Below are 15,055 nucleotides of genomic sequence, written 5' to 3'. Positions count from 1 at the left end.
AACAGCTGGTTTTGTCAGTGACCAGTAAAATCTAAATTGTGCATAATGCATATTCTGTTTAAATTACCCAAATGTTCCTTTAAAGAATAAGCTTATTTAAGCCTGAAATTATAGCTGCATATATTAAGGTGCATGTCCATTGAAATCTGCCTTAATTTGAATGGGGAGAGGTACATGCTTACTATTGAAGTTTCAGGGAAAATCAAAAGACAGTGAAAGTTACTGACTAAGCACTTGGAACCACTTCGCAGAAAGGCTAAATCAGCTTTTCATACCTATAGTGTCTTCTGCAGGTTCCAATAACACCCTTCGTCATTCTATTCCTATTACATGTGTTCAGTTGACTGCTCAGTCAAGGCTTTAAAGTCCTACTGGCTACTAGTTCTTACTGGGAAATGGGAGGCAGGAAAATGTATTTTCTTCTTGTGAAAAAGAATAATTAAAAGGTGTGGGAATATATGAGCAGCAGTTCTGAAACCTGGAAGAACACACTGGCCTTAAATCATTGGTCCAGTTCAGTATGCAAAACTTGTATTGTTTGAAATGCTAACTAAAGTTTGATAAACTTTTATTTTAATGCACACAGCACATTTCAAGTAGTAGTCTGTTCTAGGAAAACAAATGTATGCAAATTTTAATCAAACCCATCATGACCTAACGTCATTTTCAGTAAGCAATGTATCTTTTTCTTTTCTATACTCAACATTAAGAATCAGAATTCTTAAATGAATTGTCTAGTTGAATTATACAAATGTATGTATTTGTGTCAGATCTTCACATTACCAAAAAGGCAGTTCCAAATTTAAAAAATACTGGCTATATTTAATTACATGTTCCAATGATTACACCATCTTGTTATGTGTATAATTAAGATGAATCTTTAGAACATGAATTATGTGGAGTGTTTAAATAATTGTCTCCTGCTTGTTTAATTCAGATCTAGTGTCAGTATCTTCATTCTGACTTGAAGCAATGTACCTTCTTTATTCTGGAAACTAAAAAATGATTATTTGAGCACTTGTCTAAGTTGAGCAAAGTTATTGTTGTAACTATTGATGTTAGAAGTATTTAATGATCTGCTGTAACTTAACAGATGTTCAGTAAAAGAAACTTGGGCTCTTTGTTTCTTCACAGAAATTTCCAACTGAAGGACTGGCAAATGTTGTTCGAAATGTATTTGACTTTGACTCCTACAACAACGAAATGCGTGAAATTTTAATCAGCACTTTGCACAAATATGGGATACCTATTGGAGCAAAACCGACCAATGTACAGCTGGCCAAGGAGTAAGAATAACATAAAATATATATTAAGAAGACAGGTTTCTCATGATCACTTTTTTATAGTGTGTTATCTTGCTGCTGATTCAAAACCAACCTGGAATACTTGAAGTCAGTACTTCTCTGGTTCTAATTAATATTCTTCCAAATCAGTTATAACAATATAAATTACTTCATGATAGAGTATTTGCTTATTACTAATATTTAATCTTGAATGTTCATGTACATATTGATAGCTTGTATGATAAACAGATATATATATTAATAAAGGGAAATACTTGTTTCTTTTCCTGTGTTTTTAATTGAATTGCAACACATTTCTGTTCTGTTATTTATCACCTAAATCAGTAGAAAAACAAACAAGTTGTCTTCAGCGGTAGTGGGATTTTGTCTTTGATACTCACAAAGGCTCTGTAAAAACACTTCTGCAGAATAGGACAATGCATGTAAGCTCTAGGAACCATTTTTGTATGTGTATATCACTATTATTCTTTGACCAGTTGACATATTACACCATATACTTTTTCTGAGGTTAGACTCAAAATAGCTTTTTTTTTTTTTTTAGGACTAAACTGAATTATGAAACAGATTTAATTGATTCTTCTACAGTTCACAGATAACAGGCTTAAGTAGATCATACTGAAAAGCAATTAGAAAACTAATTTACTCTGGCTTGAACGCTAATGCATAATTTATGGAGAAACAAATATTTCCCTTTCGTGAAGAAGGCTTTATGGATATATGGAAAATTGGGTTTGCCATTGGACTTATTTTTGTTAAGGAGGGACTGATTCTTATGACACAATATTTTAATATTAGGTGTCCACATGTGGGTTTCTCCTGCTGGAGCACCACCGTTATTATATCTAACAGCCTACATATAACTATTAAAAGAAGACTGGAAGTGTAATGCCTGTGGTATACCTTTTAATTTTGATGATGGAAGTATTATATGCCTAGGGAACCAGTACTTGGATATACTTCACTGAACTACAGCGTCTGTCAAATTGACAGTACACACTTGAAACTCTTGCCATGGGTTCTCTGGTAAAAGTTAATTTTTATTTTAAAGAACTTAAATTTCTGTTTTAAAGATCTACGTTTGTCCTAGTTTTTCACAACATTTGCACTTTGTATAATTTTTAGAAGTATTAGATGTGGGCTTACATGGGTTGATTGGAGAGGACTGTTAATGAGAAGGTAGAGGTTAGGGAAATGTAAGAGAAAGCTGTAATTGGGGACTGTTCAGTCTAGAAGTGAGAAGGTAGAAGAAAGATCTGATCATGCTGAATAAGGGATAATCACCTGATCATTTTGAATCTGTCACTGAGATTTTATAGGACAGGTTACATCAAAGGTGACAGACTTATAAGATCCGCCTCACAACATGCTTATCAGAAACTTCACTTGTCTAGCAGCTGTGAGTGCCTACTGTGTATGCTGAAGGCCAAGGGGAGGAGAAACTACAGGAGCAGTTCACACACAGTTGGTAAAAGCAACTTTTTTCTTAGATATCACCATGAAAGACTGGGACTAGGCTGACTGCCTGGCTCTGATGATTCAGCAATCTTGATCTCAGTATCTCACTTGTGTCCACCACAGCTGGCATGTCACATTATGCTACTGCTGCCTTCCAAAACAGTCTTGCTATTGGTCATGAGATTTAACCCTATGGAGTTTGTAAGCCAGGGTAGATCACCTTAAATTACAGATACACCTTTCAGGAATGGTTTGGGCACAGTTGATTCTGCCTTGGGGTGAAAGAACATCTAGGTAATCTCTCCAAATCTGTTCCAGCCCCTATTGCAAACTCCCATGGTGGACACATTGAGGTAATTTGGTATGGTGTTTGGACCACTGCACAAAAGGTACTTCCTGAAGCTGCTACTTGTTTAGAACTAGAGTACTGACCTTGTCTATATTGTTTTCCAGAGATTTGAGAGTAGGGTAACAGTGCTAACCTAGTGCATCCCACTTGCTTCAGAAAAGAAAGATACAAGTTAATCTAAAACCTTCCTATCTGATTTTTGTCATGATTCATGCCTGAAAACCTTCAGAGATGGAGTTCTTTAATCTCCCAAAGCAAGTCAGTCTTGTTTCTAAATATGCTTGTCATTAGAATGTCATCTCTAGGCTAAAAACATCCAGTTCTCTCAATCTTCCCCCCTTTTTAAGGCCTCTGGATGTTTTTATTTTTCTTCTATGCTCCCTCTCTCCGCTTGATTCGTGTCCATCTTTAAGCATTGTGTGTGTACCTCAGCCAGTTAATTTCTGCTAGAGCTGAGTAAAGTAGTATGAGAGTATAGAATAGAGATACATGTCATGCAGCAGTCCCTTTTAAAAAACCCTGGCATGTTTGCATTTCTTGCAACGCTCAGCTTGCATCCAATTTGAGAAACATGAACCTCCAGATCCTTTCTGCAGAACCCTGTGTAGCGCTTAGCCCATCTTTGCTTTATGTAATCAATGTCCTTCTTACGGTACTGTATTTTTTCAGATTAGCTCTCTGACTTGTCAAGATCACTTTCAATTTTAGGCTTGTTTTCCTGCCTGCTTGTAGTCTCTCACAGCTTGGCAAACTGAAGGTTTACTAGGTATGATTTTTACTGTGTCCTGTTGACAACAGCATACCCCCACAGAGCTTTACTTCTGTGTTCCAGTTTTAATTTGCAAGACTTTTAAGGCTTACTAGCTATCAGAATAAATTGGTCAGTGTTTCTATTAAGTAATGTGAAAACTGGGATGATAGTCCAAACCTATTCTGCTGGAGGATGTTAGTCAAACCTGCAGCAAAATCATTGCTATTGATAAGAATGCAAATCCTTTTCAATTAAGAAGATTTGTGATTCAGAAGCATTTCCACGAGATTCTAGGATAGGAAGATCATTATACTGAAATGCTGACTCCTTTATGTATGTCCTGTATGATATGTCTTGGATCACACAGTTTGTGAATCTTTATTTTATTCTAGTAAGTTTTGGAGAACTTTGTCACCTATTACTTAATCTAAAAGAAAAGTTGAATAAATCAGAATTATGTAAATTGCTGGTGAAACATAACTGCTGAAGCTATAGGAACATAAACATGAGACACACGAGCATCACACTGCAACATACTACAACACAGGGTCTCATTAGAAGGAACTTTGAGGGTTGTATCCAGCTGAAATTACAGGGGAAATTTGACAGACAGTACCAGTGGCACTTACAGAAATTTTATCTTAGGCTCTAGAATTAATATGCCTAATCTTAGAAGGAAAAATTAGATGGTGTCTAATGACCATTTAGAAAAGAATTCTTACAGTAGTTATTTGTTCAAGAGAGAAATTGATTTGTAGATGCTAATTCATCTACTTCCAAAATTAGTATCTCATATGAGACCACTAAGGTAATGCTTTAATTGGGCTTTTTGTTTCCTTCAGTTGTTTTATGTTGTTGTGTTGGGATTTTTTTCCCAAATAAGATGACCATTCTTCAAGGCACTGACATGTTCAGTATTTCAGGTTATAACATCAGGATATTGTCTGTATCTTCTGCTCTCACCTGTCCAATAGTTTATCATTTTTATCAGTATTATGTGTAAAGCAGGTGGCTTGTCCATGATGCCAAGACATAGTGCATAAAATGGATGACTCACTGTGCTAATTCATTGTTTTCTGTATGTAAAATTACACTCTTTTTTCTGTTGGCATCTGTACGTCACATTTCTCTGAGCTCATGTTAATCTGTCATTTTGGTGCGCAGTTCAGACCATTTGAAATTCCCAGGTAAAACAGCATTCAGCTCTAATTCTGGCATTTATCCATAATGAAACTGTCATTCCATATTTTTCCTCCTGTCGCTGTCCACATCCCAGTGCTTGCTATAACTTCAGTATTTGTTTTATATGAACTGATTTTTTTATATGTAATGTAAATATGTAATTATTAACTGCTTTAGTTTTCTCTTGAGACTGTTTGGTTTTCTTTGGTTGGGGGTTTTTTAAGTATTTCTCCCTCCCCCCGGTGATCTGTAGTTAATTATAGGACCCGTCTCATACCATATTGTGTCTCTTGTCAATCCTGTGCATTGCAGGGGAAGAAGAGGGGGGTTGGGGGATCTGCACTAGAGTGTCAGGGAATGGGAAGCCTAGCATAAGACTGTTCTGTATGTCTACTGCTTATATTTTTAATCAAAAGATGTTTAAACAAAGTAAGGAATTTTCCAGGTTTCAAACTATATCTTAAGCTTCAAAAAGTTAGGTGGGTTAGAAGCCTCTTCAGCTAGACAGAGCACCAGCTGTTACTGAAATCCTTTCATACATTCTGTGCCAGCACTGAGCTGGTTTGCAAGATCATGTATTAAGCAGCTTTTTTGCCTGCCATAGTTCATGTGTGCAGCTGTACTAGTATGATAGCTAGCTGCAGGGAATTTGCATTCAGTGGATCTTCAGTCTTACAAGATTCGTAGCCATTTCCAGTATGTTCTCAGAAGGCTAAATAAATAACTTTTTAAAGCAGGTTCTGTTGGCTTTTTGAATACAGTTGCTTGTTGGGTTTGTTATTTTGGCTTTGTTGTTTGTTGTCTTTTTTTTTTTTTTATTAGCCTACAATGAAATTATTTTCCAAAATGAAAATGATAAAAATTAAAAGAAATTACTTTCCGCAGGTGCCACTTGGAAAAGTTTTCTAGCAGCAGAAGCCACTAGAGAAATACCTTTTGACAGATTGGTCTCCCCTTAGACTGCTGCGCATGAAGAAAATCAATCTAAATAGTAATTTTTTGTATAATTGCCCCATCAACTGTAGGTGCTGTGCAATCACCTTTTCTAAACAAAATGCCTGATTCTGTAACCATTCCATGGACAACAGTGGTCTTGTTGAAAGACAGGATCTAAAATTAAAATTAAATAAACATGAAAAAACATTTCTAATTTTCCATAAGCAACAGGGTTTGACACATCCGTAATCAAAGAACTGATGAGGAATAATTCCCTAGAACTTGCTTTCAAGTCTTGGCTTTCCTACAAGATTACTGCAGTCTGTTATGTAGTTTTTCTGTCCTAGAAACCCTTTCCAGTTTTTGAAGAAAGCAAAAATCACGATTCACTCTGCACGCCCCAGCTGGAGAGAGCAGTGGGGTTTCATTACCATTCCTACTCAGTCACTGCTCTTTTTACACCCGTCAGATCTCTTTGCTTCACAGATTTTTGCCGGTAGTGGCATTTCCATAGTATTCTGTCTGCCTTTTATGTAAATGTATTTAATTAATTAATTTGAAATACAGCAGTGTGGCAGGAGCCCCTTGTGAAGCTTTTTGCTAGTGCTGTCACTTCAAGTTATTTTCAGAACTTGCTTGTTACTTGCAAGTCCAGGAAAAGAAGATAATTTCCCTCCTTCACTGCAGAACATATATATTCACAAGGGGAAAACTGTTAAGATGTTTTCACTGTGGGCATGTTGTTCCAGTCCTTCTGCGCCCTCACTCTCTCCTGAAAATCATTTTGGAGGGCAGACTGGTTATAAGAGCTTTAATGCCACCAGCTTATTCAATACTCTTAGTCTTTCTTAGACCAGATTTATATGAGAGAGCAGTAAGATGGAATAAAAAAGACTTGTCAGGCCCTGGAAGAGTAAGATCCCCATTACTCTTGGAAAAGAACTCTGTGTTGTGAATTCTGCATTTTGTTTTATTCTTAAATTCTGATCTACCTTCCCCTCCTCTTTGCTGTTCATCATGACTTGGTCTGCTGCCTCAGAGAAGCTAAATTATTCAGATACAGGGAAGAGAACAAAACTTCGAGAATCTAGGAGAAAGGAGAAATCAGTTTTCCTGAGGGAAAAGAACTACTATTAGCAACACAAATCTCCAGAAAGCTGAAACAGAGTGGAAAAGTTTTGTTTCTTTGGGAATGCAATCTGTAATTCTGTTGCTGTATAAAGCAGGGCATTTGGTTAGAGCTGGCTATTAACATATGTTTTCTTTTAAAATTTAATAACTATTCATGATTATTAGTGAACCTGTTGATTTCTAGGATGTTGTCCATGGAAGTAATGTGTCAGGAATTAAAACCGAAGTCCAAATCCTTCTGGAAGTCGATGTTCCATTGAGCTAATGGGAAACAATTGTTGCTGATTATAAGCATATTAGAGATTATGCTACTTGGAGTCACATAACAAAAGAAAGTCTCCAATTTCTTTTTGCACACAAGACAGTTTTGGCTCAAGACATACCCAATGTTTTGCCAGAAGATCGTTCTGAAACCTAAATGGAAGGCTGAAGTAAAATTCCATGGGTAAACTGACATTTAGTCTAGTGTGACTCTTTGCCCATTTTCTGACTGCATGAATATATTTATCTAAGAATTGTGTATATGTTGAAATAGCACATCCTGAATGTTTTTTACCTAATGGTATTGAATGTTGTAAATTACACACATTGTACTTGCCTTTTTTTTGAGTCTGACTTTATTTCTCTTCTTAATTTGGGAAGAATCTGGCTAGATGAGCTAGGTGTAAAGCATGGAAAAATGCAAACTGAAGTGAGAAAGAATGCAAAACAAATCAGTCTTCAAACATTGGTATTTATTGATATTCTTAGTTAGACAGCAAACAGGCAGTGAAGACTCTGCTGGCTCTTTGATTAAGATAGGCAATTGATGAGATGCACTTTCCTCATTACATGCCCCAATGGCATATTGCTGCAGATGGATATTTATCTATGAGCACCAATGATCTATAGCACCCAAAACCATTTTCTGTTTGCAAAAAGTGTCTTTGGCTATCTCAATGCCTTGGCACATGGTCCAAACACAGAATGCTGACAGAGGCTCGTGACTGTCTGCCTGGGAGTATTGGCTTCTTCTCGCTGCTCGAGGTTTGGTGTCGATATACCAGTGAGAAATGTTAATGCAGCTTTCCTGCATGAGCTGCAAAGATTAGAGGATAGTAGTGGTCACTCCCTGAGTTTTCCTTTAAGTTCTCAGTGGAAAAATAAAATAGAATTAAAATTCCCGAAGTTTCATATATAGTTCAGCTGAAGTTTTTTGATTTGGGATGCCTTACTCTGAAAAGGATATCAAGAAGAAATTAAACAAACCTCTAATATCTAGAGGGAATGAGTTGTTTGTTAGGGAGAGGGGAAATAATTGCAACAGTAGGAATCAGTATCATCCAACAGGACAGAAGAGACCAACCACAGACTTTTAACAAAGAGTCTAAGAGAACTTTTGGAGATATTTATAGAAACTGGGAGAAGGAATGTCTTCTGTTCTCTTGCCAAATCCTGTGGCTATCCAATGATGTGCAATGGTGTGTAACACAGAATGTAGTTTTGATAGGAGGTCTCCTCAGTGATGATTTCATTAGCTTGAAGGTATTCATGTAAATTAACGAAGTCAAACTGCTTTTAGTGGTTGCAAATCACTTCAGAATAAAGAAATAAAAATTGTGTCATTCCTATTTTGCTGTCAAGCTATTTTCTCATATGCCAGCATTTTCCTTTCCTATATAAATGAGCTTTGCTGTGGCCCATATATTTCTTCCCTAAATAAAAGGTACAGAAATGAAGAAGTTAGAGCAAGGCAAGCAACTGAGGCTCTTGAAGAGGTCACTCTCCTTTCTGTAGACTGTACTGGCCAGAAGGCAATGGGATGCTCTCATGTCTCTATTCATTTGCTTTTGTTCATCTGAACAGTGGCAATATGGATATGGAAATAATTTATCAAACTTTTAGTGCATGGTTAACTTGCCACAGTGTTTACTGTGCTTATTCTGCTGGTTCTTTAGATGAGTGTGCTCACTGACAGGAGTTCCTTTAAGCGGTACTATCACACCCTGCCTGATCTGAATAAAGCAAGAGATGCTTTGGATATATTTTATTATATATCTCAAATAATTCAGACTGGAAAACTTTTCCTTTAGAGCTCATATTATGTGAATTGGTTCTTCTTTTATGATGCTGTTTAGGTTGTGACAGTATTCCAGAAGGCTAAAATTTTTGATATTTAAAACATAAAAGAATTGAAACATTTTAGTGAGGAAGCATTTTATACAAGAAAATCTTGGAGTATGTCTCACTGCAAAAATGCAATTGTTTTGAATTATTTGATGCTATATCAGTTGCTGGTTAATGAATGTAAAAGTTTGTTTGTTCCTACACTGTTTGACAGACTGCCACTACCAGATCATAAATTTATGGGCTATTGGAAAGTCACTCAGCCAGGGAATGCACAACAGAAACTGCTGTGTCCAACAGAAACGCAAAAAATAGATGTAAAGGTTTGTCTTTTTTTTTTTTTTTTTAATTCATATAATACTGTTTTTATGTGTTGGGGTGCAAAGAATCTAAAATTTGACTAATTTCTTCAGGAAAATGAGTATACTCAAACCATGGTCCTTGTTCCCTGTTCTTGGGGTTTTATCCTGACTAGAGAAATAAACATTTTTGTATACCTAGTACCACACAATGTAAAATGTGCTTTAAAATCAGTAAGTTTGGTCAGAAGCTCTTGGAAAGAGGGTTTTATAAGGATATTGACAATACCATATTTGAAGGAACTTCATAGCTGTTTTGGATGTTTGGAGGTGGCTGGTTTCAGACCCCAGATCTCAATTTTTGGATAAGATCAGAGGCTGAAAAGAAAGCTGTTTTCTGTTTCACATGCAGCTGAATTCTTATGGGTGTTTGGCACTGCCAAGTTTGAATCTCAACCCTTGGTACAATTTGACCTGCAGCCAAAGCTTCTAAATCCTTTTCGGCCTTGAGTTTTGGCTTAACTTCAGTAATTATTACTCCAGTGAATAAGGAAAAACCTGAACTAATGGGATGTTGGGGTGATATTTAAAATTTATATAGTAATAAATTGCCATTGATCTTTCTTTAAACAAAAATATTCTGATTTTTTCTTTGTATGGACTGTGTTTTATCTGTGCATGATACCTTTTTCCTGCCACTGAACAAGAATGGTTCCAAACCAATAAAAGACTAAAGAGGAAAGGTGTGATGGTTTCTGTTCTGTAAAGAAAAAGGCACTATGGACATTCAGAGTGCTTGCAGAAAAGTAATTCCTTTTCACTTTTGTTAATTTAATAGTCTATTTCTATTGTTAATAGTATTAAGTCTTGAAGAAGACTTCTAGATTTTCCTAAAGAATGGTGAGTAGAATATTTTGGCAAGCCCTCATTGTTACCATTTGTTTCAGGGTCCTGTGTACTTAAATATTCAAGGATTTCCACTGGAACGACAGGAAGCCAGGTCCCTCAGTTTCACAGAAGAACTTGCTTTTTGGACACTGCCTTTGGAGGAAGTTAACTTTGTTTGTGATGTGGCAGTAACAAAAGGTGTGGTAACAAGAGCTACTAACTTTTGTAATGACCCCCAATATTATAAATATTATTATATTCCCCAGGGATCAGTACTGGGTCTGGTCTATGCAACTTGTTTTCAGCAACCTGGATGAAGGTCTACAGTGCGTGTACTACAAGGCTGGGGGGAGTGGCCGACACACCTGAAGGCTGTGCTGCCATTCTTCGGGACCTTGATGGGCTGGAGAATTGGGCAGAGAGGAAGCTAATGAGATTCAACAAGGGCAAGTGTAGGGTATTGTAGCTGGGGAGGAAGAGCCCCAAGTACCGGTACAGGCTGGGGGCTGACCTACTGGAGAGCAGTTCAACTGAGAAGGACCTGGGAGTATTGGTAGATGATAAGTTGACTATGAGCTGGAAGTGTGCCCTTGCAACCCGGAGGGCCAATAGTATCCTGGGATGCATCAGGCAGAGAGTGACCAGCAGGTCAAGGGAGGTGATCCTCCCCCTCTACTCGACCCTGGTGAGGCCACATCTGGAGTACTGTGTCCAGTTCTGGGCTTCTCAGTACAAGAAAGAGAAGGAGTTACTGGAGAGGGTCCAGCAGAGGGCCACAAGGATGATCAGGGGACTGGAGCATGTCTCTTATGAGGACAGATTGCAGGAGCTGGGCCTGTTTAGTCTAGAGAAGAGACTCATTAATGCATGTAAAGAGACTCTCATATGAAGAGACTCTCATTAATGCATATAAATATCTCAAAAGCAAGTGCCAGGAGGATGGTGCCAGACTCTTTTCAGTGGTGCCCAGCGGCAGGACAAGGAGCAATGACCATAAACTAAAAGACAAGAAGTTTCACCTCAACATGAAGAACAACAACTTTACATTGAGGGTGGCAGAGCACTGGAACAGGCTGCCCATGGGGGTTGTGGAGTCTCCTTCTCTGGAGACATTCAAAACCTGCCTGGACATGTTCCTGTGTAACCTGCTTTGGGTGGCCCTGCTTTGGCAGGGGGTTGGACTAGATGATCTCCAGAGGTCCCTTCCAACCCTAGTGATTCTGTGATTCTGTCATCATCTGCCAAGTTTATGATATATATATATTTCCAGAAGAGCAATACACAATGTCAGTAGTCCTTCATTAATTTTATTTTCTTATTTCAGAAGAGGAAGCTGAAAATGTTCTTTACGTTACTACGTGCAATCCAGTTTCCTTGTTCTTCATGAATGTTTCTAGTAAGAGCGGATACTTTGTGGATCTTTATGACCTCTTCCCAAGAACAGTTGGAAGTGTCTGGCAGCCTTTTGTGACTGTGGCACCGCTGGGAAATCCACTCAAAGGTCAAGTGATTCTACATGAAGAGGAGGTAAAAAGAATTAAAATACAGCTAAATGTTTAGTGATGAGCAAAGTACGGTAGGATCACTGAGGAGTCTGCCTCTATAGATTGAAATAGCCTGAACAAGCCTTAAGACTTTTTCCATACTGTTAACATTAAGATAGACCTTAGTCACTGAGTGTGAAAATATGTTTCATTAAACAACAAACTTGGTTGCAAAAAGTCTTTGTATACTTAGGATGCCATTCAAGAGTAATTTCAGACTTCTTGAGAAACTTAAGTAAGCATCTTGCACTGAAAAAGTTATGAAAAAAGTTTATCTTGTGTATTGCATATTTGTAGCCATGGACTACAATAATAATTTATTTGGGATTGGTTTTTAAATGAGGCAACAAAACACTGGTCAGACGAATGCTGCTGTTGTTGTCTTCACAGCCACTGCTGTCCTTCCTTACATTAGGGCTCGTGTTAGGATCTTTGTATTTCTCGTTCCTACTGAATCAAAAGAGGGATTCTCAAGTAGTTTAATTTTTCCACATAGAACTTAGGTTTAATTCCTAACTATTCCTGCAGTAGACCCATGGAAAAATCATGTGCTTTGTGCATGAGGTGGATATTGTTGTTTATCAAATTAAACATGTTATTATTTTCAAGAAAAACAAGAAATGTAGATGATGTATGTGATGGTTTAGAGGTTTGTCTACATGTACTTGCAAAAAGACCAAGAAATTATAATAATATTTGTAGAAATAAGAAGTTGCATTTATTAGATAAAACAAAATCCACTTGACATCTGATATTTCATAAATAATATAATCCATTAATTAGACAATACCAAAAGCCAAAGATTTTCCCCAATTTTTTGTTTTAATAAAGGTCTTTGGAGATTAATTTTTCTGACTAAGTTATAAAAACATCAATTTTAAATGGACCATAACCTTTTTGGAAAGAATGAGATGGCGATATTGGGCTCATCAAATAAGCTTGTGAGATTTATTTCCCAGATGACATCCATCTAGATTCAGTAGAGCTCTCCAGTGAAATGAATTGAAAAATCACCATTCCTTCCTGTCCTTTTAAATAAAATTTTACAAAAACTAAACTCCTCAGGGATTTAACTTAATAGCCCAAATCAGAGATTTATCTGCTTTTAAGCCACCTTTACATCTTCTTGGAAGAAAGTGTAGATGATTCTGTTCCTCGTGGTGGCCATTGGTCTCAGTGAGTGCAGCGTGTTTTGACTCTATCTTTCTGCTCGGAATAAGCTGATGGACTTTGGAAAGACTCTTCAGATATAGAATCATAGAATGGAAGGAACCTTAAAGATCATCTAGTTCCAACCCTCCTGCCATGGTCAGGGACACCTTCCACTAGACCAGGTTGCTCAAAGCCCCATCCAACCTGGATGGTCTAAAGTCATTTCCTTGTAAGATGGGAATTGCATTCATCGTTTCAAAGCAGCAATGCCTCTGCCCTGTCCTCCCGCCAAGTAGCTCAGGGCATACCCCTATTTCCTGTAAAGCTTCATGCCCACCTATTTCACTTTTTCTTTCTGTACCTATTGCTTTTACCACTCAGAAAAACAGCAAATACAGACTGAAAAGAATTTTGGTAACTTTATGCATTATTTTATGTGGGATTATAGGAGGAAAAAGCATGTGGAGCATTGATTTGCATATACATTTATAAATTAACTGTTTTCTCATACAAGCACCTTGCTCTGTTGAAAGGCTACAACTGGATGGACAAAGTAACTTACAGTCTACCTCAGAGAGCACGTCAGGCTTTGCCCAGGCAGTGCCTTGCCAGCATCCTTTAACTCTGCTTTTATCTTTCTCAGGAAGTGGGGTAGGGAGGGAAGGGAAGTGCTTTTCCCTGTCCCATGTGCTGCTGGAGGTCTTTCGTCAAATCTCTCCAACAGCAAGGGAGAGAGAGAATCTGTGGCACAGAAGCTGACACAGAGATCCACCTCACTTAGTACATGTAGAAGATGGCAAGCAGCCTTTAAAAGAAGACTTTTTGTAACAGGTTGTGGTCTAGCCTGAACACAAATGGAGATCTGCATATGGAAGTACCTGCAACATCCTAATAGTTATATCTGAACCCTCTGGTCCCCATAATATTCTAATGTATGTTTTCAAGTGGAAAGGTGTGTTTTCTTCAAAAGCTTGTTTAGTTATTAAATGCTCTTCTTTTACATAAGACTTTCCTTTTCTTTAAGCACATCTTGTAGAAAAGGTGTGCTTATACAGAAAGGTGTGCCCCTTCTATGGAAAAGGTGAAGACTTTCCTTTTCTGTAAGCTCGTATCTCCACCCTCTGTTCTCAGTTCACTGAAATCTCTAGTACAATCAAGTCTCCCACTTGTATTAATTAGAACACCAGTAATCTGCTTGCATATATTTTCCTACCTCTGAAGGCATGGAGGTTTGAGTCTCAAATACTAAATTCTTGCACAGACTTTTTCGCTCGAACCTAATGAACAATATGATATATCTGTATTTGTGCCTAATATTTACAGTGTCAGGATTGTTATGTGTGCATCACTCAAGGGGTCCTCGAGTGGCACTAGTAGAAAAGGTGCTTGTGGGACAAGAGACAAGGAGACATACAGAAGGGTTACTTTGACAAGCTAAGTATCAGCCTCATTTGAAGCTGACAGCTAGAAAGAGTGTGTTTGTGAGTTTGCTTGCTTGGGACATGAGCATCAAGGGCAAAGAGAGCAAAAGTGAGAGTGAGTCCGGGGGGAAGAGTACAAGAGGGTTAAACTGAATTACTTTTTCTGTCCTACTCTGAAATTGGAGTGTGTTCCTTCCCCTAGCTCTCCTCTCTGCCTGCGAGATCATAAGAAACAACTTCCCATACCAGCAAAGTGAAATCACAGCCCTGTTTGGTTTAAGGACTTTTAAGAGGAAAATGCTGGCTAAAATAAAAACAGCAGTAAGGAAAGGGAAACTTTGCAGTAACTAAAAATAAAGGCACACCACTTCACAAGATTGGTTATTGCATCTGTCCAGAGTTTGGAATTCCAGACATCAGGGTCGGGAGGTCGCCCAAAGGTTACTTTTCTCCCAGTCAAGAACAAACACAGCGGAATCGCACACCAACGTCTTTTCCCAGCCCACTTGATGAGTTGCCAGAGCTGCTCTTGGATGT

At 37.8% G+C, this 15,055-nt stretch overlaps 1 protein-coding gene across 4 annotated transcripts in view; it reads left to right on the top strand.

Annotated features, from left to right (window-relative positions):
• The window catches only part of VWA8 (von Willebrand factor A domain containing 8), a 173,664-nt gene that overhangs the window by 106,260 nt on the left and 52,349 nt on the right, over nt 1-15,055 (top strand). For all 4 annotated transcript variants that reach the window (XM_030475494.1, XM_030475503.1, XM_030475521.1 and 1 more), the window contains 4 exons: nt 1,135-1,286; nt 9,429-9,537; nt 10,461-10,599; nt 11,726-11,928. In XM_030475494.1, coding sequence (XP_030331354.1) covers nt 1,135-1,286; nt 9,429-9,537; nt 10,461-10,599; nt 11,726-11,928 — 603 coding nt within the window. The remainder of the gene's footprint in view (nt 1-1,134; nt 1,287-9,428; nt 9,538-10,460; nt 10,600-11,725; nt 11,929-15,055) is intronic.

This window comes from Strigops habroptila, chromosome 2 (assembly GCF_004027225.2).
Source record: "Strigops habroptila isolate Jane chromosome 2, bStrHab1.2.pri, whole genome shotgun sequence".
NCBI classification, from domain to species: Eukaryota; Metazoa; Chordata; class Aves; order Psittaciformes; family Psittacidae; genus Strigops; species Strigops habroptila.
The sequence above is the reverse complement of the archived record's forward strand: the minus strand, read 5'-3'. Positions and strand labels throughout refer to the sequence as shown.